General features: G+C 40.0%; 1 protein-coding gene across 1 annotated transcript in view; it reads left to right on the top strand.

Moving 5' to 3' along the window:
- HDAC1 (histone deacetylase 1) overlaps positions 1–18,960 on the top strand; it is a 38,013-nt gene extending 19,053 nt beyond the window's left edge. Inside the window, exons 6-14 of the mRNA XM_089673819.1 lie at positions 12–153; positions 1,701–1,793; positions 1,905–2,013; positions 3,378–3,518; positions 5,904–6,012; positions 6,097–6,227; positions 10,170–10,316; positions 17,581–17,629; positions 18,153–18,960. Coding sequence (XP_089529945.1) covers positions 12–153; positions 1,701–1,793; positions 1,905–2,013; positions 3,378–3,518; positions 5,904–6,012; positions 6,097–6,227; positions 10,170–10,316; positions 17,581–17,629; positions 18,153–18,180 — 949 coding nt within the window. The 3' untranslated portion in view covers positions 18,181–18,960. The remainder of the gene's footprint in view (positions 1–11; positions 154–1,700; positions 1,794–1,904; positions 2,014–3,377; positions 3,519–5,903; positions 6,013–6,096; positions 6,228–10,169; positions 10,317–17,580; positions 17,630–18,152) is intronic.
- The last annotated feature ends 215 nt before the right edge of the window (positions 18,961–19,175 follow it).

The following is a 19,175-nucleotide window of genomic DNA, read 5'->3' as shown; positions in this document are numbered from 1 at the left end:
TTTTGCTCCAGGTATCATCAGAGAGTACTGTACATTGATATTGATATTCATCATGGTGATGGTGTGGAAGAAGCTTTTTACACCACAGACCGAGTCATGACTGTTTCTTTTCATAAATACGGAGAATATTTTCCAGGGACTGGGGACCTGAGGGTAAGTGTTTAAAAATGTAGTGAATGTGGTTGTTGAGTGTAGTTACACAGACTAAAATGTCACTTCCAGGTCCCGGTCTCCCTCTTCTTGCCGAGTATTATTGGAGAAGCTAATGAAGTACGATTTAGTGAAAGAGAAACCATTTTTTTAAAAAGTGTCAAAATCTTAATTACACCTAACCCCCCCACCCACACATACGAACATAAATAAAAAGTGGTGCCTGTGTGCAAAAATGACGATTGAGTTACGCATGTTACATATCACTGCGCACACCAAAGTGAGAGCAGTAGGTCCAGTATTCATGACTAACCCTAAACTGATGTAGGTGCTTTTAAAGCATCGCCTATGGAAGCTGTAGAGTACCAAAGTTTGTTGCCATTTATGGGCACTCTTTAAGCTTTGACATGTTTGGTATCTTTCTTTGACACAAATGAGTAGTTCTGTGTGTGTGTGTGTGTGCCCTAAAATTGACTTTAGTGTATTTTTTACAGAAATTTTGCATTTCATAAACAATTGCACTAATCTTGTGTAAGATAGAAAATGTGAGCTACCACTACTTTCTTCTCTGGGGTGTCTGCTTTTTGAAAATATATTCTTGGGAGTTTTCTCTTCTTCAGACCTAAAATTATTATTTTTTTAACATGGGGGGAAAAAAATGCAGAAACCGCTCTGGCATTGAAAGGGTTAAATATAGCTTGTAGGTGTGTTAATTAGGGTTCAGTATACAGCAACTAATTTTGATCCAACTTTCAGTCCGATTATGTAGTGCAGGATGAACGTGGGCCCTGCAGGTGCTGTAACACACTAAGGGTTTCTCCCTATTCCTTGTTTGTATTTTTTTTTTTTTTTTTTTTTTTTTTTTGTGATTTCAAGTGGAGGTGCTTAACTAAGTGATGATGGGCCAGAGCACTCAGGACTCCCAAGTAGACAGGAACAGAATTTGGAATTATAATTGTGCGGTTTCACTGCCTAGACACATGTAAATGGTAGAAGCTGGCTCATTCTACCAGGCTACAATTATACCCTTTAAAACGATTGCTAACTCTGGGGGGGAAAAAAAAATGAAGTCAGCAGCTACAAAACCTCTAGCTGCCAAATTTTAATACAAGAACACGCACCGTACTTTTGAGCAGCTGGCTATGCTGCTTTCAGCTTCACAGCAGGCTTCCCATTGGGCATGTGTGAGCTGTGCTGCACTTTGTGAATGGTTCCACAGTCTTCTGAGACCTGTACATTAAGGTGGAACATCCCCGTTTTGGTTGAAGTTCTCCTTTTAAGTCTTCAGTTTGCTTTCATTCTGAAAGGAGTGAATGCATTAACTACAAAATGGTATACCACACTCCAAAGACATGCTGGTAGGTTAATTGGTTCCTATTTAAATTAGCCATAGTGAATGTGAGCTAGGGATCTTAGATTGTACACTTTGTTAGGGTTAGGGACTGATGTGAATGTACAATATATATGTAAAGCGCTGTGTAAATTGACAGCACTATAAAATTAACCTATAATAAATTACCTTAACTGTTTTTTTATTGTTGGTAAAATAGGATATCGGGGCTGGAAAAGGTAAATACTATGCAGTAAACTACCCATTGCGAGATGGAATAGATGATGAATCCTATGAAGCCATATTTAAACCAGTAAGTGTACATATTGGTGATCAGAAGATAATTTGTAATAACAGTAGGAGCATGTTTTTTTCCAGCTGACCCATGTCCTCTAATATAATTTTATCTTTTTTTGCATATTAGGTCATGTCTAAGGTTATGGAAATGTACCAGCCTAGTGCTGTTGTCTTGCAGTGTGGTGCAGATTCACTTTCTGGGGACAGACTTGGGTGCTTTAATTTAACGATCAAAGGTGAGTCTCATATTGTGTGTGTGGTTGTTTGTTTTTTTTTTTTTGTTTTTTCCTAAATTAGTATTTACTATTTCACTATTTTACTAAATCATTATTTACTATTTCATGTACTGCAAACTTAAAAAAAAATTTTTTTTAATGTTATTGTTTGTGAGAAATATGTATATGCGAATATACAGTATCTAAACTTGGGTGGAGCAGACAGAAAAACTGTTCCAGAGCAAAAATAACTGTCTTCTGTTAGTCCACCCCTCAGCAGTTTCTCTCTGATCCACATTTCCTGCCAACTCTGATACTGGAGCTTACCCAGGTATCACAATGTTTGAGCCTGGTGACTGGGCACTCAAACCCAAGCACTGTTGCCTAGGGGAGGTCACATGTGTCCCCATGCCCTTAAAGCCTGCTCTGGTGGGAGTGATGTGGAAAGCATTTTGGATAGGTAGTATAAATTGAATATTTGGGGGGGGACACTGTTGGCAGACATTCAAAGCAAAGTGAAAGTGTCTACCTAAGCCTGTGTGTAGTGGCACCGGTGAGGGCACAGATCCACTCTAGTTAGCTGAGTTGTGGGATGACCATGTACTGCAACTCCCTCCTCACTGGCCTACCCAAGTGCAGGCTCTCTCCGCTCCAGACCATCCTGAACTCAGCTGCCGGACTCATCCACCTCACCACCCGCTCCACCTCTGCCACCCCCCTCTGCCTCTCCCTCCACTGGCTCCCGATTGCCCACGCATCAAATTTAAACTCCTAACCCTGACCTACAAAGCTGTTCACAACACTGCCCCTGACTACCTCACCAACCTGATCACCAAGTACCACCCTACCCGTACCCTTCGCTCCTCACAGGACCTCCTTCTATCCTGCTCCCTGGTCTCCTCCTCCCATGCACGACTGCAGGACTTCTCCAGGTCCTCCCCCATCCTCTGGAACTCACTGCCCCAATCCATCAGACTGTCGCCTTCCCTATTCACATTCAGGCGCTCCCTCAAAACCCATCTCTTCAGGGAAGCCTACCCCACCCTCACCTAACGGCCATCCTCCCTCTTTCCTCCCACCACTTCATCCCCCTCAGCCACTTCCTACTGTACCTTTACCCCCTCCCTCCTAGATTGTAAGCTCGTAAGAGTAGGGCCCTCTTACCCCTCGTACGTTGTTTGTTGTTGTTGTACTGTGCCATGTATTGTCCCCCCTATTGTACAGCGCTGAGCAAACCCTTTGGCGCTATATAAACTCGTAGTAATAATAATAATAATACTGCATAGCTTTAGCTTAAGTTGATTCCAAGCAGTCTGCAGCTGTAACAATGCAATATTTGTTTCAATGAACATTTTACATTAAATAGTATTGTTTTGTTTTTCCAGGACATGCTAAGTGTGTGGACTTTATGAAGACCTTCAACCTACCACTGCTGATGCTGGGTGGCGGTGGCTACACAATTAGAAATGTTGCCCGCTGTTGGACATATGAGACAGCTGTGGCTCTGGACACAGAGATACCTAATGGTTAGTACATCAGTACAGTTTGCGTCTGTGCATTTCACAGCATGCTATTGTGTTTGTATTCAAAGTATCCCACTTGTTGGCATAGATCCAGTCCGTTCAGTGAATTAAAAAAGGGAGTGGTGTAAGACAAATGCTTGTATGGTCTTAAGCCGGCCATAGATGATTCGAATCCCGGCCAGTTCAGCAGGGACCTGTTGGGATTCAAACCATGTATGGGCAGGCTGATTGTACCTAAGTCGACTGTTGTACGATTTGGGTACAACCAGCGTGTCAGATTTTTTTATTCAACTATTGTAGGCGGCTAATAATATATTATATAATAATTGTGTTCTCCTGGTGGAGCTGTCCCCACCAGGAGTACACAATAGCTTTGCTGAAGGGATTCCCCCATCAACACTGGGGGAATTGATTGATATTTATTTTATTTATATTTTCTTTCCTGCAACCACAGGTTGCAGGAAAGAAAATTGCATCGTATATGGTCTAGTAAAGAGTAACAGTGCTTGCTCTTTACAACCAATTCCTTAATTTGAAATAATATAAGGGAAATATAAAAAATAGAGATCTATAGCTATATCTCTCTATAGCTATATCTCTCTAATAGCTATCTCTCAAAACACGGATTCCTGCAACCACTATTATTCACTCTAACACACCTAACATAAGTAAATACCAACCATGTTGTCTGCTGTCCCTTTTTAAATCTCTCAATACAAAAATAAAACCCTAAGTGATATGTCTATTTGTAGATACTATATAGGTCCATAATAGTGTGTATAGCCCATTTTCACAAATTTCTGTGCTGTGCAAACAAAATAAGAACATGCTGTCCCTCCTTTGAGTGAAAAACTTGCTGACCTTGTGATTGGACCTACAAATAAATATAGGTCAAGTGCGCTGTGTTACTCAGTGGTATTGTTTCAAACCAACTCTTCCATTCGGACACTCCTTGATGGCTCCAAGGATTTGGAAAATGCACTCAAACAAAAAATATATATTTCGTATTGCAACAGTGTATGATTACTATATTGTGAGTAACCTCAATAAATACACTCACATAAGTGTTGTTAAAACTGTGCTAATTCAACAAAATTTTATCCTCTTATATATATCCTCTCAAACACCTCCAAACGTGCTCCATACCCCATCACAACTAGTTGTAATGCACACTCCCCTTCCCGTTAGAAACCATATAATCATATCCACATCTGTATATTAGCTTCTGCCTCTTAGCAGCTACTTCACTCTTCCTGTCCTGTTTTAAGGGACCAGTATCTTGCTGTATCCACCCAGATAAGTATAGGAGAGTGACCAGTGACGCAACGCATCGGGAGGAGCCTTGTGACATCACTTCTGGGACTGCAGAAACCAGAAGTGGGATTGCAGGAGCCATTTTTGTAAAGGGAATTGGCCTTCTTTTTGTCTTTACTCTCCTATACTTATCTGGGTGGATACAGCAAGATACCGGCCATAGGTATCACATAATTACAATGTAAACAAAACTGTCATGAATGATTTAGATTAGGAAACCAATGTTTGCTTAGTGTTGTGAAGCTGTGATTTGACTACATGTACCTTGTGATTAGCTGTAGCCACATCATGTCAACAGTAACTAAGCTGGGAAGAGATGAGGGGGATCTGACAAAAAAAAACTACAACTTCAGAAAACTCGCCATGCCTCTTACTAAATACCTCAGACAGTTTTCTATGGATGTCAATCACCGGGTCTTAGCCGGCGATTGGGGAAAGCTGCCATGGCAGAGCCTTGTGTGTAAACAACACAGGTCTCTCTCCTGTCAGCATGGACATGCTGTTTTTGTTTCTCTCTGCACAGCACACAGTTAACCCTTTGATCGCCCCAGATGTTAACGCTTCCTGCCCAGTGTCCATTAGCACAGTGTCAGTGCTTTTTATTGGCACTGAACACTATTGGTGTCACTGTGGATGTCAGTGGCAGTCAGTTCCCACTTTTTTTTTTAGTAAAGACATGTACCCAAATACATTTTGGCTTAAATTTCTGACTAAATTTTTTATTTAATTTTTTTATTGGATATGTTTCTATAGCAAAAAGTCAAAAATATTGTGGCTTTTTTTTTATTTTCAAAATGTTTTTTTTTTTTTTTAATAGTGCAAAACGCAGAGGTGATTAAATACCACTTAAAGAAAGTTCTATTTGTGGGGAAAAAATAACTAAAAAATAATAATTACATAAATTTCATGTACTGTATCTCCAAAAATGGCCTGATCAGGAAAGGGGATAAATCCTCTGGAGGGCAAGTGGTTAAATTTAAAAAAAAAGTTTGTTTATTTTGAATAGGAAAACAACTCTGTTCAGTAAAAGTAGCTTTGGTTAGTTAAGAATGATCTGTGGCCTTTTCTTTTTAGAGCTTCCATACAATGACTACTTTGAATACTTTGGCCCTGACTTCAAACTTCACATCAGCCCTTCTAATATGACAAACCAGAATACAAATGAGTACCTGGAAAAGATCAAGTGAGTTGTTAATTGACAGAATATTTTATTTCTATTAAGACTGACAGAGAAGTAGCCTGCTTTGACTGCATGACTTTGTTTCAGGCAGAGACTGTTTGAGAATCTACGGATGCTTCCCCATGCGCCTGGTGTACAGATGCAGGCAATCCCTGAGGATGCTGTTCAGGATGATAGTGGTGATGAAGATGATGATGATCCTGACAAACGTATTTCTAGTAAGTTTCCTTCGAGTTACCCCTTTTTCCAGTCAACTTGCTGAGCATTTTACGCGAGTTCCTAGCTATAATGTAGGTATAGTGATTGTTTTTTGTATGTGCTTTCTCTTGAAAGATTAATGCAGTATATAGACATTAGATAGTGTTATTGGATATGTGTATAAGAGCTTGATTGGTTGAACTTTTATACAAATGAGCAATCCTCTAATGTTCTGGACTGAACAAGCTCATAGATCAAAAAGATAGTGCAAAGGGATCTTCTGTAAAGTCATAACAGAAATCTTTCATTTTATAGACTAGGCACTCATACATCTCTACCTAGAGAATTTTTTTTTTGGAAATCAAAGTGAAAGATACAGGATTCCCAAGTATTTCAACTTCTACCCTTTCACCCCACGAATACGGAGCAGTATCTGTCAGTACACATTTGTGATTTATCTCCAGAGATCAGTCTGATGAAAAAGTCAGTAGGTTTGCTTGACTGCCATTTAGCCTTTTGACCATGTGGTGATAGCACACACATGTCACTGAATTATTTGCTTTTACTTTGCTGAACCCCTGACGGAGCTGTTGGGTAATGCCTTTGTTTTAATAACACTAATAAAAGTTAGGTTGTAACCCTGTGGCTTCTTTGGTGCATGGGTATAGGCACTCTTGGTGTTTTTTAATTTATCTCCAGAGACCAGTCTGGTGAAAAGGTCAGTAGGTCCAAAGATGAACACTATTTTTATGCAAGTAAAGGCCTCAAAATTGCATTTTTCCAGACTGATATCTAATCATTATGGGTAGTTTTTTTGGTATGCTTTAAGGAACATTTCACGTTGTTTTTATTCTGTCTACCTGATTTTTAAACTGGTGTTCTTTGCTTCTGATCATCTGTTCCATTGTTGTACTGACCAGGTTGGCCTATCAAGACGTTGCAGAGAATGTAGTAAATTGCCGTGTGGTGTGACTAGTTAGCTAAGCTGATTTGCTGTTTTAAAATAGGTCAGGAAAACAAAAGTACACTAAAATATAGTCAGCTTATTTCATAAAAGATGAAAACTTAAAAACTTTTTAGTTTTAAGAAGTGCTTAAAACTGGAGAAAAAAAATTCCCTATACTCTTGTCTGCAAAGCAGCAGACCCTGGAACATACCTCAGATTCTCTCCTTCATGCCCATAGCTTATGCAGTTGCTAAGCACTGCATATTGTAATCAAGATGTGGATTTTACATTCTACTGTGCATGCATCCTGTCCCTGACTTGGAGTATAGTGTAATAGCCAGTTCTCCTGCAGACCTACATAGAGATGGGTTGTCCATTATACATGGGGGGATATTGTGCATGCATGTGCAGTACAGTAGTAAGGCTGGCTGTTACTCTTGACAAATGCTTTCTGGTAGGTGCACTATAGGTGGTGGAGAGAGGAATAGGTTTATCTGGGGTGTGGGGGATATGGGACAGTTTATCTAAAGAGGAGGAAGGGAGGAATGTCATTCATTCATTCAGAGAGTTCTATAGTTCATTGAACTTCCTGTAGTTCAGTAACTGTTTGCCTGTACATGAGGTGCAGGCCGATAGCTGAGAGTCTGCAGGATCCTGGCATTGTGCCCACAATCTGCTGATCTGCTCTGCAGGCTCCTTACTAAAAAAAAAAAATACACATTTTGTTACTTGCAAAAAAATGTGCTTTTATTTTTTTTTTATCCTTTAAAGAGAACCCTTCAAATTTGGGCTCATGGAAGAATCTGAATATGTCCGACCTTGTCAACCTCCTACTTTTTAAGGGTTATGAATATATTGTGTGGGTAAGTCCACAGAATTTTTTTTAACCCCTTCATGCCACAGCCTCCTGGGCCTTTGGATCTAAGTGCTGGGAGGTGGAGGCGGATATTCTGATCATGTGACCGCTGTGATTGGCTGTTACATGACCGGAAAGCTCCTGATCACAAGTAAGTATCGTTTGCTTTCTGTGACGCTTCAATCACTGTGCTGGGAACACGCAGGGCACGTACTAAACTACTTGGAAATGAGTAAGAAGACCAGTCACTTGTTGCAAAAGATAGTGATTGCAGTGACTGTTTTCCAGAACAGGAAACAGAGCAAAATCAGTGGTTCTGAGGACTTAAAAGTGGCAATATAATCAGCAGGGATACATTTTATAGGAAACCGCACACATCAATCTGTAATTCCAAATGACCTTTTCAAAACTTTTTTCTAGTTGCTGTTTTTGGCTTTTGGCATTTTTCTTCTACAGCCAGTAAACTCCCCAGCATGTTATCCTATGTGTCCATGCACAAATAGACTGTAATCCGCTTTTTTTTTGGCTGGAGAAAACCTGAAGTAGTAGGTTTCTAGAGGAGTTATTTAGCTGTAAAAACGCTCTACCGCTGGAAAACAGGGGAAACGGGCGTTTGTGGACACTTTTTTTTTTTTTTTTTTTTTTTTCTTCTTTTTTGCACTATCCATCTTTAGGAAATAACCCCCAAAGTATTCGCCAACCATTTTGTTATATTGCCAATAGGAGGATTGGACACTGGCAAAAAAAAAAGCAGCTCAGAATAACCCCTTTTACACCAGCATGCTCCAGTCCATCCAATCTGACAGAACTTTGACATTTTTGCTCACTTTTTGCAAAATAGCTCCTCTCTAGATGTGCAAAGATGGCAGAGACATCCCCAAAAAGACTTGCAGCTGTAATTGCAGTGAAAGGTGGTTCTACAAAGTATTGACTCGGGGGCTGAATACAAATGCACGCCACACTTTTCAGATCTTTATTTGTAAAAATTTTTTAAAACCATTTATCATTTTCCTTCAACTTCGCAATTATGTACCACTTTGTGTTGGTCTATCACATAAATCCCAATAAAATTTACATTGTTTGGGGGTATGAATACTTTTTCAAGGCACTGTATGCTTCTTCAACAGGCTTTAAACTGGTCCTTCACGTGCTCCCTTTTTTTTTTTTTTTTTTTTTGTGTGTGTGCAACCAGAGAGCTGATCATAAAGAAATAAAAGGATTCCCCCTTCCACATAATCAAAGTGGATGGTGGAATTCTCACCAATTGGCTGCAGGGCCAATAAAATTTTTTCCGGCAAGTCTGTTTTGAGAGCAGGCATTCCTTAGATTGACTGCTCTCGAATGGGAACAGCCATAGATGGATCGAAAATGTGGCTGGTCTGCTGGGACCGTCCAAATTTTAATCAGTCTGTGACCAGCTTAAGCCAGTTGAGTGGGGCTTAGCCCAGATGTCGGCTAAAGCCTGTATTAAAATGTAATTAAATAAAAGTACACCGAGGATTATCTGGCTTATAAAGATAATGACTGGTATCTTGCTATGCCCTCCCTTGGATAGGACTGCTACTTTTAGGTGTTTAAATTTAAACTTTCAGCATTTTAAATTATTGCTAAACCCACAATAGTAAAATCAGTCTGTATGTGCAGTAAAGCATGCTTGTTATACTCACTGTGGAACCTAAGGGGTTAATCCTCCACATTGTGTAAAAAGGCTGTTTTTGAGCCTGACTTCTGATCCTCCCCTTTTTCCAGTGTCCCCCTCTCATCTCCTGATGAGACATATATCGTATGGAGACACCTGCACATGCTTAGTTTGGTGTGTATTGCTAGAAAGGTTTTCTTTTTCTTTTTTTCTTTTTTTGGGAGAGTGCATGTGATCAGCACTGTCCAGATAATGTCAGGGGTTCTGCATCCTCCTAGAACTGAACGAAAACTCCTCATACAAGCTTTAACCAGTGCTCTACTGGACACTGATAAAGTCACAAGACTGCTCTAACTGCTGATGAAAAAAGGTATTTAGCAGTTTATATATACTAAAATAATTGCTTTTCCATGTTCTGTGTACTGTGGGACACCAGATATAGTAAATACAGGGTCCTGGGTTTATTAACACTTTAAGGCTTTCTGTACTCTTGACAATATTTCTATTCCCCATTCTTACAGTTCGATCTTCAGATAAGAGAATTGCATGTGATGAGGAATTCTCAGATTCAGAGGATGAGGGTGAGGGCGGACGTAGGAATGTTACCAATTTCAAAAAAGCAAAGCGTGCCAAAACGGAAGATGAAAAAGATGGCGAAGATAAAAAAGGTAAGGACCGTCACCAGGTTCCTTTTTTTTCCTCTTATACAGACCGATTTTATTTATCACTCACTAGTAGAGGAAAATCCAAAAGCAAATTCAAATATCAGAGGGCTGCTTGTACTTTTCATATCTCCTGGATTTCTGTGGTCAAGATATTTTAGTGAATTGATAATGCTGAAAAGGAAATGAAGAGACGTGTAAAGGGTTCATTTATGAAAACCAGTTCAATCCGTGTATATAGACTGTATTGAGAAGCAAAACATTGGCGTGGTTGATGCACCATGAAAACTGTTATTTCCAGTGCCACACATTCTGCAAGAGCCAGTGTAGTAAATAGGTTTGGCTTCAGTGTATTTGAAATAGTGTATCGTATAATGGTTCCTTACATGAGAGCCTAATGTACAGACATTTTACATGGGCATATTTACACCACAGTTCCCATGTTCTGTGTTTTTATTAGTATACCTTTTTTTAGGTGTGATTTTTTTTTTTTTTTTTTTTTTTTCTGTTAAACGGAGTAGCATATGCAGTGCATTTACCTGCGCCCTCATGCATTTTTATGTGTTTCGGTGTGGAAAAGTGCAGCTTTTATTTTTTTTTTTCTTTCACTCAAATGGAAGCACTGCAATGATGTAAACTAGACTAATTGAAATTAATTTCATGCATATGCTTTTGTACTGCATTTAAAAATTCATGTTTCTGTCATTTAAAAAAAAAAATCCATACTTAATGTGCCTGGAGTTCTCTAAGGCTAGGTTCACACCTATGCAGTTTGCGTTTGATTCATTTCTGCAGTGCTTTTTGTGGTGCGTTTTGCGGGGGAGAGTTTCAATTTGTTGCTGGGCAGAATAAAACTCATCAAAACGCACTAATGCTTTTATGTAGCGTCTTCATTGAAGTCTATAGAACCAGAAAATGCACCGGGTGAAAACGCGGAAATGTGAACCTGTCCCATAGGAAATCATGTTAAATTGCTGTGCGTTTCTGCAAAACAGCGAAAAATGCATAGGTGTGAATCTAGACTAAGGGGAGGTCAGCTTCACTTCTTATCCATGCCTCTGTTTCTGGACAGTCTGACCTTGGTAGGACAGTAGTGTAGTGTACAAAATGTGTAAATTTTCTTAATTCCTTTCTGTGTTTTCATGAACAGGACATCAGGAGAATCTCCCTACACAGCCCCAGGCAACAATAAAAGCACTTTTATTAGTTGCTTGAGCAAGGGTTAAGAACCTTCTTCCACAACCTGGATTGGTTGGTTTATATGCAGAGCTGCACCAGGTTTTGCACTCTCCAGTTTTACTAAATCAGCCCTATTGTACTCAGTAGAGATTTTCTTTTTCCTGTGCATTGAGGGGAAATTTCCACTACAGGAACATGCATAGCAATGAAAACTTCACAGAATTTTTAACTATAAATAAACCCGTTGATTTGGGCGAATAGTCAACCATTGCATAGATACAAACTTCCAATCTGCAAGAAATCATATAAACTTTAATTAGCTGGATCCTTTATCTGTGATTTTATCTATGATTACATGTCAGATGGATCTGCATGGAGAGGTTTAAGAGGGCAAAGAAAAAAAAAATGTTGAATTTTACATGGCTCACTTAACCACTTGGCAACCGCACCGTAGCCGAATGACAGCTACAGCGCAGTTGTCCAGTTCTGGGAGGGCTTCATATGACGTTCTCCCAGAACGTGCCCTCCCACGCACCCCCGGCGATCTCCATGATTGCTATGTCCTACAGACACAGCTGATCACGTGATGTGGTAAAAGGCCAATCACAGCGGCCTTTTACCCATGTGATCAGCTCTATCCGATGACACAGCAAATCACTGAGTAAATGCAGTTGCCGGGTTATCGGCTGCACTTTCCTCACGCTGCCACAGCGTGAGAAAAGTACTGCTGATAACCGGCAATTGTCAGAAAACAGATCGGCACTGATGATCAGTGCCCAGCAGTGCCACGCTCCAATGCCATCCACCTGTGCCCGGCAGTGCCGCCAGTCAGTGCTCACCCATCAGTGCTCATCGTTGCTGCCTATCTGTGCCACCTCATCAGTGCTGCCCATCAGTGAAGGAAAAAAATTTAAAAAAAAAAAGTTTTTCTTTGTTTCTATTATAACATTTTGCACTATTTTTTGTTTATAGCGCAAAAAATAAAATACCCATTGGCGATTAAATACCACCAAAAGAAAGCTCTATTTGTGTGAAAAATATTTCATATGGGTACAGTGTTGCAATTGTCATTCAAAGTGCGACAGTGCTGAAAGCTGAAAATTTAACTAAGCAGGAAGGGGGTATAAGTGCCCAGTGGGCAAGTGGTTAAAGGAGAAGTGTAAGATGTAAAAAAGAAAAAATGCGTGCACACAGTCACCTACAGTTGCAAGAAAAAGTATGTGAACCCCTTGGGATTACGTGGAGTTTTGCATGAATTGGGCATAAAATGTGCTCTGAACGTCATCTAAGTCACAACAATAGAAGAACACAGTCTGCTGAACATAATACTACACAAAATTAGATGTTGCCATGGTTTAATTGCACCTAACATGTAAACATTCACAGTGCAGGGAGGAAAAAGTATGTGAACCTTTGGACTTAATAACTGGTTGACCCTCCTTTGGCAGCAATAACCTCAACCAAACGTTTCCTGTAGTTGCAGATCAGACCTGCACAACAATCTGGAGTAATTTTGGACCACTCCTCTTCACAAAACTGTTTCAGTGTAGCAATATTCTTGGGATGTCTGGTGTGAATTGCTCTCTTAAGGTCATGCCACAGCATTTCAATGGGGTTGAGGTTAGGACTCTGACTGGGCTACTCCAGAAGGCGTATTCTGTGCTTTTGCAGCCATTGTTTTGTTGAATTACTTGTATGCTTTGGGTCATTGTCCTGTTGCATCACCCATCCTCTGTGGAGCTTCAGTTGGTGGACAGATGGTCGTACGTTTTCCTGCAAAATGTCTTGATAAACTCTGGAATTCATTTTCCCATCAATGACAACAATCCGTCCAGGCCTTGAGGCAGCAGAGCAGCCCCAAACCATGATGCTCCCTCCGCCATGTTTTACAGTGGGGATGAGGTTTGGATGTTGGTGTGCTGTGCCTTTTTTTCTCCACACATAGTGTTGTGTGTTCTTCCCAAACAACTCAATCTTGGTTTCATCTGTCCACAGTATATTTTGCCAGTAGTGCTGTGGAACATCCAGGTGCTCTTTTGTAAACTTCAAACGTGCTGCAATATTCTTTTTGGACAGCAATGGCTTCCTCCGTGGTGTCCTCCCCATGTACTCCATTCTTGTGTAATGTTTTCCTTATTGTAGATGTGTCAACAAAAATGTTAGCATGTGCCAGAGATTTCTGTAGGTCTTTAGCTGACACTCTGGGATTCTTCTTTACCTCATGCAGCATTCTGCGCTGTGCTCTTGCAGTCATTTTTACAGGACGACCATGTCTAGGGAGAGGAGCAACCGTGCTAAACTTTCTCCATTTGTAGACAGTCTGTCTTACCGTGGACACATGAACATCAAGGCTTTTGGAGATACTTTTGTAACCCTTTCCAGCTTCATGCAAGTCAACAATTCCTGATTGTAGGTCTTCTGAGAGCTCTTTTCTGCGAGGCATGGTTCACCTCAGACAGTGCTTCTTGAAACCTGTAAACCCAAAACAGGTGTGTGTTTTTAAGGGCAGGACAGCTGTCAGCAACACATCCAATATCATCACACTGATTGGAGTCAAGGTTGGCTCACTCCTGGCTCCAATTAGCTCTGGGAGAAGTCATTAAGCTAGGGCCTCACATACTTTTTCCTCCCTGAACTGTGAATGTTTACATGTTATGTGCAATTAAACCATGGCAACATCTAATTTTGTGTAGTATTATGTTCAGCAGACTGTGTTCTTCTATTGTTGTGACTTAGATGGCGTTCAGAGCGCATTTTATGCCCAATTCATGCAAAACTCCATGTAATCCCAATGGGTTCACATACATTTTCTTGCAACTGTATATTGTTGCATGTTACGGGAATTAATACTCCAAATTTTATAGATGGGGAACATACACAAATAGATAAACTCAGCATCGTTCCAAATAACCGTTCTGTTTATATGGCCCATTTCTCGTTTTTTAAAAACATGATTACCTAGATATCACGTTAATATTACAATTGTATCTTTATGGTTACAAGGGGTGTTACATACGCAGGCTAATTTCTACTTCAGATCCGAAACAATGCAAGCATGTAAGGAAACATAATGAGTGCAGTGCGCAATACAGAGGCACAGCATACAAAATAGAATACAATTTTATACAGAATTTACAAATTTCCTTTACACTGCAACATTGGTCTGATGCTGCAGCTGTCATCTTCTGGCCGTAAGACTGCGAACCCAAGCAATCACATGACTGCTAAGTTCTAAGTTCTTGGACTTCATTGATCAGAGAGCAGTGACTGTCAGTCACCAGCTCTCTGCTTTGCCCCTCCATAGCTCACTGGAGTGCCAGGCTTTGGAGGGAGTGGTGGCATCTCGCTCAGGTTCTCAGCGGCACACTGAGAGGCTAAGCCAGCTGCCGGTCAGGCATGTGGGTGGATCTTGACATTGTCGGGATGCATCCATAGACTGGAGCAGCTCTGTGGCATCAGGCGACAGTGGGCTTTACCCCACTGGTGGCTGAATCTGGGTCACAAGAGTGCAGAAATTGGTGCACTCCTGTGACCCAGAAAAGAAGTATGGCCAAAAAAGCTTTGGTCATACTTTTAAATATGTCCTCGCATGTCTGTCCATGCATGCAGAGTACCATATCCATCAAGGAACCAGACCAGTGGTGATTCTTTTGATTCATCAAATTTGTAAAATTCTGCTGTGGAGTATATTTAGGTGAATCGAAAATATTTTTGAGCAGCTCATCCCTGACCCTCAAGTATATATATCTCTTCATGCAATTAAATTTCCCTTTTGAGTAAGTGCTGAGATGATGTAAGTTTAAAAGCACAAAAAAGTTTGATTTCTGACCATATATATTTGGACACAGGCACAATGTTTTTCAGGTATTTACCAAAACATATTCAAGCTATAGTTCTTTAATGGATATGGGCTAAAAGTGCGCACTCTCAGGTTTAATTTGAGGGTATGTACACCCAAATTGGAGGAAGGGTTTAGGAATTACAGCTCTTTAGCCATCCCCCCTTTTTTCAAGGAACCAAACGTAATTGGACAATTGAATCAAAAGCTGTTTCGTGGCCAGGTGTGGGTTACTCCTATGTTATTTCCTAATCAATTAAGCAGGTAAAAGGTCTGGAGTTGATTCTAAGGCTCCATGCACACTGGGTGTTTTAATAACGCTGGTAATATTTGCTGTGTAAAGTCACGTTAAAAACGTGAGTTTTTCAGTGTTTTTGCATTAGTGTTTAGCTGCATTTCTTTGCCGGTTTTTTTTTTTTTTTTTAAACAAGTGTTTTTTTTTTTTTTTTTTGCTTAAAAAAACACCAGTTTGCTGCAATTTACAGCATTTTGCTGCATTTTTCAGCGTTCAGGCGTTTTTACAGCTAAAAAAAGCTCCTCTAGAAACCCACTAGTTCGTGTTTTTTTTTTTTTTTCCCAGCCAAAAAACACCCCTGTCAAAAATGCTGATTACAGTCTATGTGCGCATGGACACATAGGATAACATGCTGGGGAGTTTACTGGCTGTAAAAAAGAAAAAAAGCCAAAAACAGCAGCTGTAAAAACGTCCAGTGTGCATGAGGACTAAGTGTGGTATTTGGAATCTATTGCTGTGAACCTACATCATGCATTCAAAGGAGCTGTCCATGCAAGTGAAACAGGCCATTGTAAGGCTTCAAAAATTAAATTAATCCATTAGAGTGATGGCAGCAACACTAGGAGTTGCTAAATCAACAGTTTGGTACATTGAGAAAAAAGAGAACGCACTGGTGAGCTCAGCAATATAAAAAGGCATGGACGTCCACGGAAGACAACAGTGGTGGATGAACGCAGGATCCTCTCTATGGTAAAGAAAAACCTGTTCACAACATCCAGACAAGTGAATGACACTCTCCAGGAGGTGAGTGTATCATTGTCAAAGTCTACAATCAAGAGAAGACTTCATGAGAGCAAAAACAGAGGGTTCACCACAAGGTGCAAACCATTCATAAACCTAAAGAATAGAAAAGCCAGATTAGACTTTGCCAAAAAACATCTAAAAAAGCCAGACCAGTTCTGGAAAAGCATTCTTTGGAAGGATGAAACTAAGATTAATCTGTACCAGAATGACGAGAATAAAAAAGTGTGGAGAAGGCTTGGAACAGCTCATGATCCAAAACACACATCATCTGTAAAACATGATGGAGGCAGTGTGATGGCATGGGCATGCATGACATCCAGTGGGACTGGGTCAATGGTGTTTATTGATGTGACAGAAGCAGCCAAATGAATTCTGTGTTTAGAGAGATGCTGTCAGCCCAGATTGAGCCAATTGCAGCAAAATTGATTTGGGCGGTGCTTCACAGTACAGATGGACTATTTATTTATTATTTATTTATTTCAGGTACTTGTATAGCGCCGTCAATTTATGCAGCGCTTTACATATATATTGTACATTCACATCAGTCCCTAACTCGCAAGGGGTGTACAATCTACGGTCCCTAACTCGCATTCATACACATATTAGGGCCAACCCTAGTACTACCAGGCAGAAGTGCTAACCATTTAGCCACTGTGCTGCCAGCAATGATCCAAAACACACTGCAAAAGCAACCCAGGAGCTTTTTAAAGGAAAAGAAGTGGAATATTCTGCAGTGGCCAAGTCAATCACCTGATCTCAACCCAATTGAGCATGCATTTCACTTACTGAAGGCAAAACTAATGGTAGAAAGACCCACAAACAAAGAACAACTGAAGACAGCTGCAGTTAGAGCCTGGCAAAGCATTAGAAAGTAGGAAACCCAGTCTTTGGTAATGTCCATGGGTTCCAGACTTCAGGCAATCATTGCTAGTAAAGGATTCTCAACAAAATATTAAAAATTTTATTTAGTATGATATTCATTTGTCCAATTTACATTTGAGCTCCTGAAAATGGATGGACTGTGTATAGAAATGGTTGCAGTTCCTAAAATTTGTACTTGATATGTATGTTCAATCCCTGAAAGTCTGCACTTCAAATTCATTTGCATTGTTTGTTTCGTTTCAATTTATTCTGGTGGCATACAGAGCCAAAAGTATGAAAATTGTGCCTGTGTCCAAATATATATGGATCTAACTGCATTTTAAACTTTGCAGATATCAAAGAAGATGAGAAGCTCAAAGAAGAAAAACCAGAAGTTAAACGGTAAGAACCACATTTTAAGTTGAACTCCAGGCAAAACCGCTGTATACATAGTTGAATTGCAAGCTGATTTTTCCTGTTAAAGGATATTTAATTTTGTGCCGCCAGTCCTGATATTTACAGTCCTTCCAGAAATATGAACTTGGCTGGTGTTGACTTTTTTTGTGTAGGTTGCTCCTTGACCCCAGTGTACTGATTTCAGCAATAAAGGAGCAGCAGTAGACCGTTTTGGCTATTCCCTCTGCTCATGCCTACTGCTAGCATATGCTGTTAGTGCTACCCCTCTTCATCAAATCACATTCAGGTGCTTACACTAGCACCATTTTGAAAAAAAAAATTTTTTTCATGTATACACAAGTGCATTATTTGATATTTTTGTCATATCTGGCTAGAATTCAGCTTTAAATCGGTGTTAAATGTGTGATAGAGATGCCATACCTTGTATTGTGTTGTGGTACATGTCTTTGACTACATTAATGATGATTTGTTTTTTGGTTTTGTTTTGTTTTTTTTAATCCTCCTGCAGGGTAAAAGAAGAGACCAAAACTGCCTGACCTTTTTAAGTCTCTGAAGACATCTCTAGACCAATCCATCCTTATGGTCATATATTTTATATATGCCTTGTACAGTGATACTTATATAAAATAGAATGACCTACCCAGGCTAAATTATTATTGTTATATTGGTTGGAGAGAGAAGGATTAAACCAGAGGAGCCTTCTTTCTTCTTTGTATGTTTAAGTATTAAGTCCTGTGCCCCACTTCTTCTGTCAGTTGGGCAGCGGTTTAATATTAAGCTCAGCTCTTAATGCAAGAAGCCTACATGAACCCTTTCCTGTTTTATGCCATTTTGTCAGTGAAGGAACACTGGTACCGTGGATTCTTTGCATAATCTTGCTCCTGTTCAGTCTGCTCTTTTGTATGCCTTGAAGAAGGCTGCTACATTCTTGTTCCCAGAATCTATTTGGTGAAAGAGGGGAGCCCAGGTGTCTTCCAGATGAGGTAGTCATATCTTCCTGGGATAGGGATATGCGGGTTCCCAATTTCCCAGCACTCTTCAGGGATTCCCTGTTTGGATAATGCTGCTAAATCTACCCATTGTAATGTTTTATGAAGCAAATATTTTAGAAGAAATGGGGAAGCCTGTGCAGCAGTTACCTGTTACCTCAAAGGGGTTGCTATTTGGGTTTCTACTTTTAACCTTACTGTGGGAGCTACGGGTTGAGGGGGGATACAAAGGGAGATGCTTTGGGTTTATATGTCCCTTTTTGTCATGGGGATTTTTTTAATCGTTCTATTGTGGAGAAACTTTGTAATAAAACATTATACCAGAAATTTTGGTGTCCCCATTTTTTGACTCGGTGCAGACTGGTGATAGGTGCCTTTTTTTTATATACCCCATTCGTTTTTTTTGTTTTGCATTTGCTACTGCCACATTGCTGTCTTTATAAAATTGGTTATAAAGCTTTTTTTTTTTTTTTTACCTTAATGCATTCTCTGCATTAAGGTAAAAAAACCTTCTAAGACCTGTTCTTCCCCACAAATTTCTA

Source organism: Staurois parvus, unplaced genomic scaffold (assembly GCF_062004578.1).
Source record: "Staurois parvus isolate SC_StPar_1 unplaced genomic scaffold, SC_StPar_1.0 ptg000145l, whole genome shotgun sequence".
Taxonomy (NCBI): domain Eukaryota; kingdom Metazoa; phylum Chordata; class Amphibia; order Anura; family Ranidae; genus Staurois; species Staurois parvus.
The sequence above is the reverse complement of the archived record's forward strand: the minus strand, read 5'-3'. Positions and strand labels throughout refer to the sequence as shown.